Below are 18688 nucleotides of genomic sequence, written 5' to 3' on the forward strand. Positions count from 1 at the left end.
TAGGAAGATTTTTCTCCCTTAGATAAGAATCTTTTCGAGCTGAAGACCCGTCGTTTGCTCCCCAAGAGGTCCAATTTCCGTTGAACATTGACTAGACAGCTCGTCACCGTTGTGAATTTTACGACGCCGTGACGAAATCGCGCATGTGCCCTATCGTGCCGGCTGCATTCCCTGCTGCTAGACGTCCTCACGACCCTTACACCGCAGTACCTCGTTCTCGTCGAGACGTCGAGGGTCGCCGGGCGTCGCGACGTCACCATCGAACATACGTGCGTGCTCACGTTAAGTGTCAACCCCTTTGACTTCTGTAATCATCGTTTGTAACAAAGATTTTTTAGCTGTGCCACGGACCTCGCCTCTCTCTAGAGCACGAATGAACCGCGAGGCGATCGTCAGGGGTGTGAGGATGCTGAAGATCGTCAAAGCTAGCTCGAATGGACTGAGACGGTTGCACACGAGCAATAAGGTGCGACAGATCGTAGCAATATTATCGATCTGAATTACGTGAACTTGCGTGAAATTTGGCCGTACCCTCTCGATCGTTAACGGCGTACTACATAGCTTTCAGTAAAGAGTTCGATTCGATGGACAACGTGCTAGTCTTTTGTCGACTGTATGGAACTAGTTGCGTTGCATTCGGTCAAGTTGTATGGTTTTCAGGAAGATCAGTGGAACTTTTGTGGTGAGACAATGTAGGGAAATATAGAAGAGTAGTTGACAAGGGGTTGCTAGTAGAAGATTAGAGTCTTTGATGATTGGAAGCGCCGATCGACTTGAACGAAAGAATCGTTGCTAATTGATTAGAGACAGCTGTTGAGATTCGAACGATGGAGCTTCACAGATTTGTGTGATCGATATTACATTTACAAGATCTACTTAGACGAATTATAAATTATACTTTACATATTTTACAAATTATCGAGTTCGGTATTGTCATATTTTACAGATTGCTGATAACGTGGACATTCACTTTATTTATTGTTGAACGTTTTCTTCTACATTCTCTAAGTATTCTCAGTAAGAAGTTTAGCAGTATCTGAAGGAACCTTTGAAGGTACTTCAGAAGCGGTCAAGCGAACTTGAGTGTGATAAAACTGTGCTAACGGTAATCTTCCATATTGAAAATGGTACAATAAAGAAAAAAAATGATCGATCATAAACGCAGAGAAGCGCGAAATTTTGTTTGTCTCGAGCGTCCACGTGGGCGGCGACAATGGCCTATTTCAACGACAGAAATACCCTAACGCGATGTGACAGCGAACATGCTCGAATTGGACGGCTATTAGAGTTTCTGTACGATAAATTCTTGTCGAAGATCGATACCTCCGATAGGATCGACATTTTAATAGGATGACTAAGCTGGGAATATAAATGATTTACTGTTTCATTTTAATAATCATCGATCCGTGTAAACGACCATGATTAATCATAAAAGAAGACACGTTTTTCTACACTTTCATTTCGTGCTGGTTTATATTAAAAGACCAATCTGCAGTATATGTATTCAACAAAAGCGAAGCTGTGCATAAAATATGAAAGAGGAGCTACAAATTGAAAATCTGGGTCACCGGTCCACGCAAAAAACGACCGTTAACGGAGATTCTGTTTTCGTTTGTGTATCCTGGTGATCTGAATTAAGCGTACACGTGGCAGGTTTCGGCTTAGAGCTGTTAGGGGTTGATTCATCGAAAAATCAATACAGAACCAACTGGCAACCGGCACTCTTACGCCCTTTGCACTCTTCATCAACCCGATTATTTGCACGTGGATCATTAAATTGGTTTCTCGAATTGTATTTTTTTCGTTTCGGCAAAAATTGTAGTTTTTTCATTTCCGATTGTTGTCTTTAAAATGGTTCAAATTTGCTAATTTTCCAAATGAGATTCATCTACAATCACGGTTATGAATCGCTATTCAGAATAAGGGAGCGAGTAAGTATTGAATTAAGATTATCTATTCTAATTTATTGCAGAGACGAGCTGCTGTACCAGCGTCAAAGAAGCTCGGAACTGCAAAGTACTTGGATGGTGCTTTCGGAAGTGCCTTAGAATTGGAACGAGCGCAAACACGGTAATTTAATTGCTAATCTAATAATTTGCAAATCACGCGAGACATAACGATGATAGTTTGAATTAGCGAGAAATAAATGAGGTTAAATAAAATATAATCTGAAATAAAAAATTATTTATCGAACGATGATATGCATCTAAAAATGATACAGTACAATAAAACGCGTTTCAAATTCGATTGCACAATTCGAACGACGAGCGGTTACGTTGTGGTACGAGTCAGAGCAGTTGAACCCCGTCAATCGATACAATAGTCTTCGCAATCGTTTATGCAGGTCGCAGTCCTCGTTGCTAGCTTCGAAAGGAAAAAAAGATAAAGAAAAAGATCTAATCATTTCTCGTAACAACGGAGAAATAGATTCATGCGTTTGGTGGAACACAATGAAGTATCAATAGACTCAAAGTAATCGAGGCTGATGGTTCTCAATCATTCGTTGTTCAAAACCAGAACTCGATTAATTTTAATCCTATCTATTCTAATAGCAAATTTTATTTAGTTATTTATTTATTCACTAAACTTACAGATAAAGTTGCAAGATATTTGTTAAGATATTTTATCACGTTAGTTCTATAACTTAAGAACAATTTTACTTATGTAAGTTCTTTATGGTATGCTCTTCTTTTGATCGTCGTGGTTCTTCTTGGTCTCTAAATGGATCCCTGTTCTTCCAAGTTTCGATCTTAACTACGATCAAGATGACGATATTGGTTTATTAATTGAGAACCGTTGATCCACGTAGACCCGATTGCAATTTATCGTCCGAGCGTCATTGCTCTCCATTTAAATACGCCCCGAAGACACGTCCCTTTGTTCTCCAGAACTTTGTTTCATTTGATAGAAGAACTTTCGAAGATCTCCAGTTCTAGCGAAAGTAGCCATAGTTGTTCGTTTGGGACAATGGACGATTAGTTGAATCGAGAAAGATGGCAATGGACAGTTTCGACTACAGCTTTGTGGATGATCTCGTTGATTTCCGCCAGTCCTTTTGGTAAGATTAACCGTAATTTACTTTTTTATACAAAATAGATAAAGAAGTTTATATTCTTTTGACATGTAAGGTTGTACGATGACACATCGATTGCCAAATGAGTGATCGAGCTTCGAAATTTTTCTTCGTCTTCCTTTTTCTATTTTTATACCATGGTTTATTTTTGCGATTTGTCTCGAACATTGTGCGTATGCTTCGAAGAAAATACATAGTGTATTGAAATGTTTCTGCTGACCAGATGACTCTCGTCCTTAAATATACAGTGGCTCTAATTGGGTCTAATCAATTGTTTGTCAGGTGCAATTCATTGTGTTACGTACATCGCACTTTTTGTTTTATATTCTTATTATGCACAACCAGAAATTCTTGTTAGCAACAAATATACAAATATCATCGATATATTATTAATTACTGCTGCGAATTTTTTTTAATAAATCTCCCATTGAAGATCAGAATCTAGACGATCACGTGTCACTTTGTTTGCGATTATGCAATGGCGCTACCGTGATAATTTTAATTTACTCAAGCTATTTTCCACATATGCAAAATACATTTTGCTACCTGTTGGTGACTTCATTATTTTTACACAGCGGTTTCTTCTTCGAGTGGGGTCGTTTCTTCCCAACTGATATAAGGTCGTTTCGACCGTTCACTTTTCATACACGGTGAACAAATCAGGATAAAACATTGTATCGATCTTTCGACGAACTTCAACTCTTCTTTGACTAATAAAAATGTGTCGATTAGGCAATTTCAACCAAATCGAAATTTAGTACTCCAGAATTTACTCGTGAGACAAAAAGAAACTGAAGCAAGTTTCAAATCTGATAATAAATTAATCGAAGAAGCAGAACAGAGAGCAGTGAAAAAAAGATATTTAACAATGAAGGAAAAAAACGAAAGCACCGTTATGTCTCGCGTAGAGAAAAATAAAAAAATCTCGACTGAAAATTCTGAAATAGTGCCAGTAAACTTCTCTGAAGATTATTCCGTAAAAACGAAGGTTGCATGTACCATTTGGTTGGAAAAGAACGGTTACAAATCTAAAAGGATGCTGGCACGTTTTCTTAGGTAATTCTTTCATTCTTCTGATCGTCTTCCTTTCGTTTTATTGTTTTGCAGCGAGTACAGCTTCATTCATGACAGCCATTACATGTAGTGAGTACTATGAAGTTATAATGAGTTATAAGAAGGAACAGGTGTAAAGAATGATTTAATTCAATTAACAAAATTCTGATCAAAGTATCTTTACGATTAATCTGGTGATTGATAATTTTAGTACCAGAGATCAGGACCAAGCGACGAACGCCGAGGATGTTCTGTTCGATATGTTCAAAAACGAAGAAACCGGTCTTCTACCGGTGGGCAAGTTTTTAGCTGTGAGTGTTGTTCTCCGCGGTTTTTAATATACAATCATTCGCTAAATATAGTTCGCCAGGATTTTTCGAGTTCTTTTTTGCGTTCGCGTGGTTGCAGGCTTTGAGGACAACCGGCTTACGAAACGACGACCCTAGACTGCAAGAATTCACGGACAATCTGCGAAAGGAACACTTGAAAAGCGGCGGACACGAAGGTGTTTCGCACGAGACGCAAAAATTGAACAGGGATCAATTTAGAAGGTAGTTAATATTTAATAATTCTCCAATAGTTAAACTGTATAGATGTAGAACGTATAAAATGTTGACTTGAAACGAGTGAAGAAGACTGTTAATCACAATTTCAGGATCATAAACCCGAACATAGTATTAATCTCGAGGGCGTTCAGACATCAGTTCATTATCCCTGACTGGTCGGGTTTCACCAAGCACATAGAAGACTTCTATTGGAAATGCAAGTCGAACTCAGAGGGCAAGGTCGCCTCCTACATACCTCAACTGGCGAGAATGAATCCGGATTACTGGGGCGTTTCAGTGTGTACGATCGATGGACAGAGGTTCAGCATCGGCGACACCTCGATCCCGTTCACCTTGCAAAGTTGCAGTAAACCATTAACTTATGCTATAGCTTTGGACAGATTGGGGCAGGAAGTTGTCCATCAGTATGTCGGTCAAGAACCGTCTGGAAGAAATTTTAACGAACTGGTGCTCGATTACAACAGTGAGTATATTTATATCTTTTAATGTTTTTAACGATAGCTGACTTCGAAACTTGTGTTTCATAGAAAAACCCCATAATCCCATGATCAATGCGGGAGCGATACTGGTTTGTTCCCTTCTGAAATCGTTGATCAAGCCCGAGATGACTTTAGCGGAGAAGTTTGACTTCACGATGAATTATTTCAAGAGGTTGGCAGGTGGAGAAAACCTCGGCTTCAACAATGCTGTCTTTTTGTCCGAACGAGAAGCTGCCGATAGAAATTACGCGCTGGGTTTCTACATGAGGGAGCATAATTGCTATCCCGATAAATCGAATTTGCGAGAAATAATGGATTTTTATTTCCAGGTGAGCTTCTTTTTCGTACTTGTTCTTTTCTTGTAGTTTTTCTAATAAACATAGGATATCTTTTTTATCAAGTGCTGCTCCATGGAGGCAAATTGTGACACGATGTCGGTGATGGCAGCCACCTTGGCCAACGGTGGCATATGTCCCATCACGGAAGAGAAAGTGTTAAAACCTGACAGCGTTCGAGATGTCTTGAGTTTGATGCACAGTTGCGGAATGTATGACTACAGTGGCCAGTTTGCGTTTAAGGTGATTTTTAGTTATACTATAAGTCGAACGTAAGGTTCCTGGTACGTTCACGGTACTTGACTATTTGCTAACATATTCTTGTTAATGAGAAGAGCGTATGTTCGAACACAGGTTGGCATTCCAGCAAAGTCCGGAGTGTCAGGAAGCCTTCTGGTGGTTATTCCGAACGTAATGGGCATTTGCACCTGGTCACCTCCGTTGGATCCTCTAGGAAATTCCTGTCGAGGCGTACAGTTTTGCGAGGAACTCGTGTCCGAGTTCAATTTCCACAGGTACGACTACTACTTCTTTGATTTGACTCGATGGAAAACGTGTTAGTTTAGCATGGTTAGCATTAGATGCGACCAACCAGTCTACTACACTTATACGAAAACAATCTGCACACTAACAGTCACAAAAGCGAGTCTTCGCACGAAGCATGTACCTCTCGAAACAACGGAACAAACGAAAACTATACACATAGATTGATTAGGAGAATTTTCTTCGGTACTGTCGCGCAAAATCGTTGAAGCAGCTTCTTTAATTTCTGCTTATAAAACTAATTCGAACCACGAAACCAGTGATGATAACACATTAATCGATTGTTTATTTTCCCTCCTTTGCTTTTCTCACAACCCCATGCTACACACGTACCCGCACGAACAAATCCAACCGAAAACTCTGTCTCTGCCTTTATCTTCTACATCGTCTGTGTTCATTTTTTTCCCGTCGTTTTCCATCCCGTCCCGATTAGTGTAGCACCTACTATGATCACAGGTACGATAACCTGAAGCACGCGACTAATAAGAAGGATCCAAGAAGGCACAAATACGAAACCAAAGGATTGTCAATCGTCAACCTCTTGTTCAGTGCAGCCAGTGGCGATGTTACCGCGATGAGGAGGTAAGCATCGATTAATTGCTTGACCTAGAAAGCCTAAATTATCGGTGAAATATTTCCGATACCGAAAGGAAAACCACAGTATGTTCGCAATAATTTCAGGCATCGATTAAGCGGAATGGACATGACGCTATCAGATTACGACGGCAGGACAGCTTTGCATTTGGCAGCCAGCGAAGGACATCTGGATTGTGTCGAGTTTCTGATCGAGCAATGCGGGGTTCCAGACGAACCCAAGGACAGGTAAACGTCATGTAATTTTGTTTTATGTCCGTGTAGATCAAATGATCCGACTCTTAAACGAACTCTCTCTCTCGGAGTTTCGAGTTTAAGAGATTTGCCAATTTCGTAAATTTGAGAAACAAGATTTATATTGTAGGTGGGGGAAACGACCAATTGATGAAGCAGAAGCTTTCGGACACATGCAAGTGGTGGAATATCTGAGCAATTATGCAATGTCTCGAAAATCGGAACCAGAAAACGAAGAGAAAGAAGCTACCGAAGAAAATCCAGATTCTCGAAAAGTTGTAGAATCCGCGGGCCAAACTCCTCTACCTTAAACAGATTTCGTTCTAGATAGGATATTTTTCAAAAAGTAATGAACTTAAATAGACGTACATTTGGACGTAACGTAAGCTTCGTCTGGCTTGCTCTGGCTCTCTTTAGGTTCTGCCCGAATGCTCCCAAAATCGATACATCGTAACTAAGAGAAGCGTGCGTTATATCCAAGTGTACGTGATCTAACCAAAAGGAAAATGGAAACTCGAGTTAACGAATTATTTTCTTACGATGCATACAGTTCGGTCAATTTCTTTTACTTCTACATTTTTAGAGCTAAATAGCAGTTTAGACTCCCTGTAACCTATGGTAATGATATGAGCACCGTATGCATTCTTCGTTTACATGTATGTGGATCTCAGGGAACGCAACACTTCTTTCCAGCTTTATATTTTAAGGTCATTTTCGTGTTTTTTTTTTCATTTCTTCTTGTTGCGTTTACTTTCTGAGACGATGATTGGCCAGGGTTACAGGTTATTAGCGAATAAGGTAAAGATACTTTGCAGTATTATTTGCGTGATTTAGGTCGTATCTTATATGTTAAGCAGTAGACAGTATTTTTAATTCGTTAAGTTTTAACGAAGCTCGGTATACATATTAAAATAATCGATGAACAATTTCCATTCTGAAACATTGTACAATCAAGAAAAACGATGTACGTTCAAGATTTTCAAGTATAGATAGCGTTTCCATTCGTTCGTGTGATATTCGTTCCTATTAATGATCATACTACATATAAACGAACACGAATCTTCGATCGATTTTGACGATCGAACATTAGTTAGATTATGTAACGTTGATTCGCTTGCAAGTAGTGCTCGTGACTCGTTGTTTCGTGACCTCGTGCCATTTAGACGTAATCTGGTTCGAAAACATAATCGTACGAACAGGAACTGTGATTCTTCGAATCATATGCGTTAAATGTTGCGAAATGATTAAAGAAACGGATGCAAAAGTCATTGAGAAAGAGTTATCTTTTTCCGTACAAACGATATTTCTTCAGTCGCTTGCTAATGGGTCTATTTTCGAGTAGATTAGCGTTTCTTTTCAATGATTTTTATACTGTCAGATGAAGGGTTTGTGATGTCAATGTTACCTGTCGTCAATTATTTTGAGGTGAACGAAAAAAGAAGTAGCTTTCCTTGGACGATTGTGAAGAAAGCCAATAGGATAAGGTTATTAAAAAATTACTGATGCATAGTCCGTGTCTCTTACCTGATTCTTAACCACCTATTGCAACATTAACGACCACGTGTGAAATGTCAATTAATGGAATTAGGAAATATTCATCCATCCACGAGAAACTTCACGATTCGATCTGTTGAATGCACGAAAGTTAAATTTGTAATCGGTGGTTCGTTGCTATAACGATACAGATATCAAAATATTTTCCAAAAGTTGAAGGACAATAATAACGCGTTTATGGTGCGTATATGTAATGGAACACATTACCGATTCTTCGGCCGATTTAAGTTCAGATAAAACGGGACAATAATTTTCATCGGTAATAATCGTTACCGCTACAAGTCACTTTCATTTTATGAATTTTTCAGGGCAAGCGCGTTAAGTTTGTCATAGAATAAATTTAAGATTAAAATAGTGAATTTGTTACAATGTATGTTGATAAGTCTAAGAGTTTCTTCGGCCAAGAATCGTGTTTAATACAAATTGTATACATCTCCATCCTTGTACTTAAGTTTCTTGTGAAATAAATATTTATGCTGCGCTATGAAAGATTATTATTATAAAAAAATAAGCAAGGTTTGTGTTATTATTTAATATACGAACTTATCACTTCTGTCACGATCAAAGACAGAAATCATCTCGGATAATCTTAAAATGATTGATAACTTATTGAATATTTGCCTGCAATTTCAAGACGCGTATGTAAATTTGTCGACAGGTTCTACCTTCGTCTTCTAGTATAAAAAAATAAAAATAAAAATACACACACCGTGTCACGTAAGCGTGGCATTGGGTTTCCCTCACCATAGAATTTCGAGGTGCGTTGTCGACGAGCTGGTTCAGAAAATGAGTCATCAAGGAGAACCGAGTCAATGAGAGGCTACATCGTGATTTTATTTCGTAACAGCACTAGTTCCGTATCACTGACAAGCTTTCCTTTTTCTCCAATCGAGGTGTTTGACCCAAAGATCTTGAATCCATCCCCTACTGGACAACATATCAAATTGATCGATTACGATTCTTTAGAACAAACATAAATCATTCCAACTTGCTGTCGGTTTCTTCTTAACTTTATCGAAATTCAAACGAAGCTGCTTGCCATGTTTCAAACGGTATTTTCCCAGCAAGCGTATATTATTCTATACTTAATTGGAAAATCTACATTTCTGCTCTTGATGAGAATCCCCGTCAGGGTTGCGTGCTTCTGCTCTTCGACCATGCAGAACGAAGATTATAGATAAATAATTACAACATGGAATAAAACATAATTATTTTTATTCAGAGTGGTATTCCCTATTTTCCACGTGAAAAGTGGAAACTTTTCAAAAACTTGTTCTTTTTTAATTCGATAAAAATGACAAAATTTCTAACGAGGTATGGATATAACTGTTTGTGGACATTGCTAAAATTGAAACATATTTAATACATTTATTCAGCATGACGCATAGAATGGGATTTCCAGGTAGAAACTTGGAAGTTCCCTTATGAGATTCTAATACTGTAACCACTAGTTCAGGGTGTACGATAAAAATGGATTTCGCAGTGAACTGTTTATTAGCTCGAGTCACTTCCGGTACGCGTGTATGTTCTGTCACGAGTCGTCATTGTCATTATGTAGGTGGAAACCTCGACGAATATCTACACGTATCTTACCATCAATAATGTTATTCAATTGTTTTTCCACTGAAATTTCTAATTATCAGAAACTTCTTAGTATTTTCGTGTCACGAATTTTATGGATTCAATAAAATATTCAACGTCATAAGTCGTCGTTGAAATAAATCATTCGAAAGAAACGGTATTTCAGTCCCGATGTTAGTTGTCTAACCGCTAATAGAGTTAATTGCAAATAATAACGCAATTTGTTATCCTTGTTGGTTAAACTCTTCGTTTCTACTCGCTCTATTTCCTTATTTGCGGTATGCATAATTAAGAATCTAATTATAATTTTTTTTTCTTTCTCATGGAAAGGTTCTATAAATTTCAAGAATGAATAACCAGTTAACTGTAATATTTATTTTGTCGTCTATCTTTATTTAGCGACATCAACCGGTTATCTAATTTGCATAAGCGTGAAAAAACACGTTCTTCTTCAATTTTTTGCAATTGCTATCTTTGAGGATTCCCAGCGTCGATGTCTGAACGATATGTTACGTGAGTTTAAAATGAAAATTTAATGTTTTGTGATGAAACTTGAATGTTTCATAATTTTCAATTAAATGTTCTCATGATTGACAGTTAAAGTGTACATTGCACACGATCGATAATAACAGATTTTCGTAAAACGATTTAATTCTAAGGTTCTAAATCGTAGTGGCGACGGTCTTCCAGGAAAGGAGTGTGACGTACATTTATGGTCGAAGGAACGTGTCGTTGTCTTTAAAACCAGTGCTTACGTCAATAGTATTTCGGGTTTTTAGAAGTCGGAAATCTTTGAAACTCAGCGGATTAAATAAATTAATTCATCCATCGGTAATACATCGAAAGAGTTTCTTTGGTTATATTAAAGATAGAATATTCTTAGAAAAACATACAAAATATGCCGACATTAGCAATAAATTAGCAACGTAAATAAAATATAAAAACGATACATTCAGTCTACGCCAATAAAGAAGAATAAACAATTCATTTAAAAAATATATAGAAGTAAAGTGGAAGGTAATTAATGAAGCAAACGACAATCAGAATTATGCCGATTAAATCTTCGTGTTGGGAATGTTGGAAAGATACGAACACGAAAATAAGAAGGTGCCATGAACAACGCGGGAAATCCAATGAACGCATCCTGATTAAAACTCACGTACTGCTACGATCGATCGAACGAGACCAGAGTCGAAAGACCTCGAAATTCTTTCTTTACACCACAATCTTAGCTGATTTCGGTGAATCTTCGATATTGGGTCAAGGAACCATTCGCGAGAAATCGAAGAAGGAAAAAATAGAGGAAAATGATCAATTCCCATTTCAAGGATAACCGATTATGTTATCTGTATTTGGTGAAACGAATTATTAATTAAACGCGAACGTAGATATTATTTGGCGTATATTACATTCGAACATTTGTCAAATTTCTCTCTTCCTGTACCTCCATGCGTTGTATGATCTCGCTTTATACGTCTCTATGTTATATTGTTGCGCATTGAATAACGATGCGTCGACACGAGATCAAAACTTTGAACCATTTATTACAACAAAATATCGTTATCAGAATATTTCCCGATACTAACACTAATATCATTACGTAATTGATCATTTACGCGCTGATGGTTCGGTAATCATAAAATTCCAACTATCTAATGTACGTTAAAAAACAGATAAACAAACAAGAAATTTCTATCGATGTTAACGAATTTCTAGGAACTATTATTCATTTTAACACGATTAAAAACAGGAATTTTTACTGTTGTATAAACCCATGAAATTGATCCTTCTTTTAATAAGTGAATATTCATTAGATCCATGTGAAGAGGACATGTGTGTCCTTGTTCTTTTTTATAGTTTCGCTTCTTTTCCCGGCATTTTCACGATTGTACGTTCTCCTACACACTTTACGTTACTCATCGTTATTAACATCCGTATTCATTAATTGATGCCAATCGTTTACACTGCTATTTATCGAACAGTTAGTTTTAAAAATCTACAGGTGTTTTGATCAAAATTTTTTCTCGAGCATTCTTCGAGAACCACATTCCATTTTTGGCATTAATATGATAGTGTTGTATACCGGAAAAGAAACTGATGCTCGCTCACCGATGCGCGAATTAGATGTATCGCAGAATGTGTTAGATAGATCACAAAAAATTTATTCAAGAACGAAATACAGAATTGTCATTTAATCATTAAAATGATTAATTATTATTGCTATTATAATATCGAACAAAAATTGTGTAGGAAATAGAAATGTTAACAACAGTACAACTGGACAAAAATTTTAGTTATTATAATTAGTCGAAATTTTAATTAAAAACAAGAGTCGTTAACCGCTAGGGATATCCCGGGAAATACATGAAACGTTTCTCCGAAGAAGACAAGACCTTGACAATGTCAGCTTCATTGTAGCCGGTAAAAGTTTAGTCCTTTCTACAAGAAATTCCCTTACCTTTATTTTCTAATCTTATATTTTATATTAAGTATCCTCGTGTTCAAGGAAATCCAGCAGATCTGTTAAAATGATTGTCCATAAAAATCTTAATTTTTCTTGAAGTAAATAGAAATGAAAGGTCAAAGAAGGGGAACGACGATGGGTAAACGGGCAATTATTGGCCGGCGTAAAATCCACCGGTGTCTCCGTATATAAGGTTGTTGTCTCGTTCAACAGCACCAGTCGTTCTTGACTCTTCGACCGTAGTGATTATCGACTTGTAACGACGCCGGCGAAGACAAGAAAAAGAATTCGTGTGTGAACAGGAAGTAACGAACCAGTGTAAAACATGAGGTTATTCGAGTGTTTCGTGCCAATTGTACTGTTGTTGCTAATCGAGAACTCATCGGCGAGACCTGGTGAGTTGAGGATTATTTTGATAAACACAATGATCGTTATAGAAGTCACCTGTGATTGGATGATCGTTTATAATTAATTATAAAGTATTATACCGATAAGATTGCCAATTCAAAAGTATGAAACTAGCCATGAGCTATCCTATTATTATTAAAAAATTATTTTTTTCGCAGGTTTGCTCACGCAAATAGCATCTCAGCACGGAATCAATTTAGATCCTCTGGGTATCTTCCGAAAGGATAAAGATGCCGAAGCACAGAGTAAATCACACACTTACGGAAGCCAACTGAACTTGGGACCGTTGTCGATCACCCGAAACGTGGCCTTTTCTTCGGCATCGGCATCAGCGAACGCCAAAGCCAATGGCGGTGGAACAGCCTTTGCGGATGCTAAGGCGAATTCGCAAGCTACTGGAGGAGCCTCCGCGAACGCTGATGCTTCCGCCGCAGCTAATGCCCAAGGTATTTAAAAATTTATTGGAGAAATTATGATTAGGAAGTTAGAAGTTCAACCTTCGTTAGGTTTAGCTTTATGTGGAAAGCTGTAAATTCAAAAAAAGGCTTTGACAGAGTCTCTTGAACTCCTTAATAAGCCTTGAACTTATTTTTCAACGTAGGTTACGACGGTTTCATCAGTCCGAATTATAATTCTAACATCGCTGATCAAGATGATGAATATAAGAACTACGTCCCATCAAACGTTCAATACGGTAGTTACGGTGGTTCTCAGTCGGGTGCAAATGCAGCTGCAAATGCTGATGCGTATGCCGATGCAACTAGCAACGCGAATACCAATTCGATCGCTAACGCGAAATCAACCGCAAACGGCTATTACACTGGAAACAACCAGGCTAATACAAACGCTGGAGTAAACACCGTTTCTCTGAAACAACCGTCCGTCAGTATATCCCCATCTGGAGGATACGATATAGAAATAATTCCACCTTTGCATCATCCTCGTCCTTCGATGGTCGTTCATCCGTTTCCACCTGTTCAACCGCCACCATCAGTCATGCCTTATGAAGACACCGTGTTACCGGTGATAATCGTAGATGGCCCCGCATACAGCAGACCGATGCCACATTATGCTCCTAGACCAAGACCACATCATCGCCCAAATCCGAAGCCAGAACCAGTTGAAATCATCATAATAGACGAGACGGATATGCTAAACCAAGGCCAAGGTGAGCCATTTGGATGCTGCTGGCATTTGAATTTTCTGCACCGTAACTAAGCAGTATTTGCAGAAGTGAAATGGGCATTGTAACTTTATTTGTTTGTTTGCACCTTAACTGAGAATGATCGATACACTCTGTTGACACATTTGATGGGAGTTAATACTCTTAGACACTAACTGACTGTACATGTAATTATTGTTAACATTACCTCTTCTGTTGATTAATGTTTAACAATGATATCTTAAAAAACATATTCTTATGAATATTTTTAACTCTATCCTCATGACTGAACAATTTTTTAATTCTATTAACTCAATTGATCATGGATTCTTCTAGCTGGTGCAGCCGGGAAAAACAACTACTATGCACCAGGAGGATACACCAACGGATATCCGACAGGATTTGGAGGAGCCAATGCTAACGCTAACGCTAACGCCTTCGCCAACGCTAATGCCAATGCCAACGCCAACGCAAACGCAAAGGCCAACGCTAACGCCTTCGGCAATGGAAACGGTTATTCAGCTCCGTTAGACTACATGCAACAACCGCATTACTATCCTTCGAACGCTCCGTCCACTTCCATAGGAACGAACAACCCCTTCTTGAGTGGTTCTCAAGCGAATAGCAATGCGCTTGCGAATGCGGGTGCCAACGCAAATGCTAATGCAGGTGCAAACGCTAATGGAAACTTGTATCCAGGTCAAGGACAGGGTGCAGGACACTATCCAAGTGGTCCAGCTACTCCCATAAACACGAACAATCCATTTTTAAGTGGATCTGGAAACGCTAATGCCGGTGCAACAGCAAACGCAGGCGCAAACGCAGGTGCAATTGCAAATGCCGGCGCAAACGCTGGTGCAAACGCCGGCGCAAATGCTGGTGCAAATGCCGGCGCAAATGCTGCTGGTGTAGGTGGTTCTCAATCGCAAATTGGAGCAAATAATCCCTTCCTCCACGGTGGACTTCCAACTGGAGGAAATCACCAAACTTCTCCCACTGGATCCCCTTCAGGACTTGGACACTATGTCGACAATAGTGGAAGTTTGGCAAATGCGAACACAGGTGCTAATGGTCAGACTAATGTAAAAGGCGTCCCTACTACGTATCCCGGTGCTCCATCTCCAGGAGCGTTGACGGGCTCTGGAGCTAACGCCAACGCCAATGCAGGCGCTAACTCTGCAGGATCAACTGGTGTCTATGGACGACCCACTAAGACAGCTCCAATAGCAATTCCAGCAACTCCACAAGGTCCTTATCAATATGCGCCTAGCGGATCAGGTAGTGCTAATGGACACTCTGGTTCAAACAGTGTATTTGGAAACTCTGGAGCGAACTCTGGTGCTAATAACTATGGAACCTTGAGGCCAACTTATGGCACTGGATCTGCTGGAGCAAATTCTGGAGCAAACGCTGGTGCTTTAGCCAATGCTGGAAGTGCTGGATCAGGTTCTGGAAGTGGCAGCTATGGAGTACCAACCAAAGGGGCACCAATTTATGGAACTTCTGGGCCAGCTTATGGTAGTGGATCTGCTGGAGCAAATACTGGAGCAAACGCTGGTGCTTTAGCCAATGCTGGAAGTGCAGGATCAGGCTCTGGAAGCGGCAATTATGGAGTACCAACTAAAGGGGCACCGATCTATGGAACTTCTGGACCAGCTTTCGGTAGTGGATCTGCTGGAGCAAATTCTGGTGCTTTAACCAATGCTGGAAGTACCGGATTAGGTTCTGGAGGTAGCAACTATGGAGTACCAACCAAAGGAGCACCAATCTACGGAACTTCTGGACCAGCTTTTGGTAGTGGATCTGCTGGAGCAAACGCTGGAGCAAATTCTGGTGCTTTAGCCAATGCTGGAATTGCCGGATCAGGCTCTGGAAGCGGCAACTATGGAGTACCAACTAAAGGGGCACCGATCTATGGAACTTCTGGACCAGCTTTTGGTAGTGGATCTGCTGGAGCAAATACTGGTGCTTTAGCCAATGCTGGAAGTGCAGGATCAGGCTCTGGAAGCGGCAACTATGGAGTACCAACCAAAGGGGCACCAATCTATGGAACAACGGGACCAGCTTTCGGCAGTGGACCTGCTGGAGCAAATGCTGGAGCAAACGCTGGAGCAAACGCTGGAGCAAATGCTGGTGCTTTGGCCAATGCTGGAAATGCCGGATCAGGCTCTGGAAGTGGCAACTATGGAGTACCAACCAAAGGAGCACCAATCTATGGAACAACGGGACCAGCTATCGGTAGTGGATCTGCTGGAGCTAATGCTGGAGCAAATGCTGGAGCAAACGCTGGTGCTTTGGCCAATGCTGGAAGTGCCGGATCAGGCTCTGGAGGTGGCAGCTATGGAGTACCAACCAAAGGCGCACCAAGCTTTGGAACTTCTGGACCAGCTTTCGGTAGTGGATCTGCTGGAGCTAATGCTGTAAGCAACGCTGGTGCTCTAGCCAATGCCGGAGGTAGTTCAGGAGCCAGCGCTAAAGCCGATGCTACAGCAACAGCAGGAGCTTCCAGTGGATCTGGTGGATCGGGCGCCAGCGCTAAAGCCGATGCTACAGCAATAGCTGGAGCTTCCAGTGGAACTGCCGGATCGGGCGCTTTAGGACAAGGTACATTTCATTATCTTGATGCCGGATAAAATTTGTTTATGTATTTCACAACTCATTGATCATCCTGTCAAAAGATTGATACTAGTTTCTAGTCAGGAAAACAAGTCTCTTGATTTTTTAATGAAAGATATTTAAGCGACAGTTAACAGTCTTTTCGGTCTTCTTCTTATAGGCACAACTATCAGTGCCAAGACATCGACTTCATCATTCGCCGAGGCAATAAAATTAGGCCTGATCGTAATTAAATAATTGCTCTCCCTTCTTCAGGCTCGTCAAGTGCAATTTCCATTGCGAACTCCAACTCGTTTTCCAATGGAGGGTTCTCTTCAGCGACCAGTTCAGCCAAATCGTCCGCTTTTGGAGCTGGAAGTGCGTCGGCCAACGCAAAAGCAGAAGCATCCAGCAGCGCGAAATCAGGATCAGCTAGTAGTTCAGCCTCCAGCCAAGCTGCGGCTAACATAGACACGAGAAGCATGCTCGTTTTCAGCAAGTAACCAATTTGATGCCCAAGTTTCCATTGTTTGACGAGATTCCCGAATGATTCGATTAAACTGATACCATGGACGTGCCATCGCTTTGAACTTTATAGGAATACTCCTTCGAATGTAGTACAGTAGAACCTTGATATTTTTCTGATGCAAAGACGTAGTATGTAGAAACGACAGGGAAAATTCGAAATTCTACTGTAATTGAGATTCATACGATAGATTGTAAGGTCCGAGATACGTCACCGATCAAATACATATCGGAGGATAACATCGACCAACGACGACAATTAGCACGTCGTATACCGATAGAACGTAATTAATGATCAAAACGTGGATACAATCGACATTGATATATAATAGTGACACGGTGTAACCAAGATTTATGCAATAAATTGCGGTTCAATTACTGCTGTGCAATTTATCTGATTTTTATTGCATTAATCTGTTCGAAACTTCGTCGCTATTAAATCGAGTCGAGGATTCCACGTATGGTCCAATACTTGTGATACCGTTCTTGCCAAATTACGTTTTCGAAGTATTTCCTTCGAAGGGGACAATATTTCAATGACATTTCTCGTATTCTTGCTTGAAATATAATACTCTAATTATTTATCGATATTAGCTATTTACTATTATATTATAAATAGTTCTCTGGAATAGATGAAATGTCTGTAATTTTTTAAAACAGATTTTATGCGATATCATGACTGTATTTTGTTTAGGGCTATCAACGATAAACAGATGTATGCGCAAAAAGAAGATAATGAATTTTCGCTTATTCTGCATTTAAAATGGTATACAATTTACGCGTGTTTTATGTACTATGACGCATTCGAAATTGCCCGTTCTTATAATAAAAAAATATGTGTAGGTCACAGTTTATTATAATGATATCGTTCTGGTGTGAATGAAATTTACACCGAATTCAATGTAAATTTCTACCGACGTTCAGATATTAAAATTTAAAAGTGTTAAAATATGTATATACATATTTTAAGTTAATTGTTAGCGACATTGCATTCTAACGACGTTTCACAGAAATCTGTAGAAATAAAAATAAAAGTGAATCTACGAATGAATCTAAAGTTGTACCATGACATTTTGTAATTCGTGTATAATTATTAATAATCGCTTTCTGTGCCCAGCACTTTGCGTCTTCACGAGATTTCCGTCTATTATCATGTATTATCGTACAACTACAGATATCAAGTCTTCCACCTCTGCCTCGCTCTCTTATGTAATATAAATATTATTCCAATATCTGTATGAAATAAGAATTTAATAAACATTGCGATTTTTTATCGATTTCGTTTAGACTTCTTCAATGACCTGCATTCATTATGAATACGTTTCAAAATTCTTGTAAATCATAAGGTTAAAAGAAATATGTATTATGAGTGTAGTAAGTAAAATGAAAGCATCAACAAATTAGAAAAATCACGATGAAATTTAGGCTGTTCTCTGGAAAACCGTCATGTTTGGAATCATTTCAAATTTTGCAAATTAGCTCCTACAAAAGAAATCATGTATTAAAACAGTTGTTGAAAGTA

The 18688-nt window shown here is 39.2% G+C and overlaps 2 protein-coding genes and 1 long non-coding RNA gene across 6 annotated transcripts; 2 read left to right on the forward strand and 1 right to left on the reverse strand.

The window, feature by feature from the left end:
* The first annotated feature begins 14 nt into the window (after window positions 1-14).
* On the forward strand, window positions 15-8920 carry GLS (glutaminase). Of its 3 annotated transcripts, none has more exons than XM_012295707.2 (12): window positions 15-466; window positions 1973-2070; window positions 4181-4216; window positions 4338-4437; window positions 4535-4677; window positions 4782-5155; window positions 5220-5500; window positions 5573-5749; window positions 5861-6021; window positions 6488-6631; window positions 6731-6871; window positions 7008-8920. In XM_012295707.2, exons 1-12 carry the CDS (start codon window positions 374-376, stop codon window positions 7186-7188), a joined length of 1929 nt encoding a protein of 642 aa, XP_012151097.1. In that variant the 5' UTR covers window positions 15-373; the 3' UTR covers window positions 7189-8920. The 3 variants fall into 3 exon arrangements, with proteins under 3 accessions (XP_012151097.1, XP_003700019.1, XP_076395822.1); XM_003699971.3 differs by having other exon boundaries at window positions 32-466; window positions 6506-6631; XM_076539707.1 differs by lacking the exons at window positions 15-466; window positions 1973-2070; window positions 4181-4216 and adding an exon at window positions 2729-3058.
* Window positions 1972-4594, reverse strand: LOC143265776 (uncharacterized). The gene is made up of 2 exons (XR_013040472.1): window positions 4073-4594; window positions 1972-3783 (listed from the first exon to the last, which is right to left on the reverse strand). It is a non-coding gene; the product is annotated as an uncharacterized LOC143265776 (long non-coding RNA).
* Window positions 8921-12666: 3746 nt separating the features above from the next.
* On the forward strand, window positions 12667-18443 carry LOC100880444 (uncharacterized). 2 transcript variants are annotated; one of them, XM_012295756.2, is made up of 5 exons: window positions 12667-12871; window positions 13043-13330; window positions 13486-14052; window positions 14383-16650; window positions 16918-18443. In XM_012295756.2, exons 1-5 carry the CDS (start codon window positions 12802-12804, stop codon window positions 17142-17144), a joined length of 3420 nt encoding a protein of 1139 aa, XP_012151146.2. In that variant the 5' UTR covers window positions 12667-12801; the 3' UTR covers window positions 17145-18443. The 2 variants fall into 2 exon arrangements, with proteins under 2 accessions (XP_012151146.2, XP_012151173.2); XM_012295783.2 differs by lacking the exon at window positions 13486-14052 and having other exon boundaries at window positions 12669-12871.
* The last annotated feature ends 245 nt before the right edge of the window (window positions 18444-18688 follow it).

The sequence above is a fragment of the Megachile rotundata genome, chromosome 14 (genome assembly GCF_050947335.1).
Source record: "Megachile rotundata isolate GNS110a chromosome 14, iyMegRotu1, whole genome shotgun sequence".
Classification (NCBI taxonomy): domain Eukaryota; kingdom Metazoa; phylum Arthropoda; class Insecta; order Hymenoptera; family Megachilidae; genus Megachile; species Megachile rotundata.

Excerpts from the sequence above, each read along its gene's own strand:
- GLS (XM_012295707.2), top strand. The coding sequence starts at position 374 with ATGAACCGCGAGGCGATCGTCAGGGGTGTGAGGATGCTGAAGATCGTC. Across the intron at positions 4,438-4,534 it reads CGGTGGGCAAGTTTTTAGCT|GCTTTGAGGACAACCGGCTT; the intron begins GTGAGTGTTGTT and ends GCGTGGTTGCAG. Across the intron at positions 6,632-6,730 it reads GATGTTACCGCGATGAGGAG|GCATCGATTAAGCGGAATGG; the intron begins GTAAGCATCGAT and ends CAATAATTTCAG.
- LOC100880444 (XM_012295756.2), top strand. The coding sequence starts at position 12,802 with ATGAGGTTATTCGAGTGTTTCGTGCCAATTGTACTGTTGTTGCTAATC. Across the intron at positions 13,331-13,485 it reads CGCCGCAGCTAATGCCCAAG|GTTACGACGGTTTCATCAGT; the intron begins GTATTTAAAAAT and ends TTTTCAACGTAG. Across the intron at positions 14,053-14,382 it reads TATGCTAAACCAAGGCCAAG|CTGGTGCAGCCGGGAAAAAC; the intron begins GTGAGCCATTTG and ends GGATTCTTCTAG.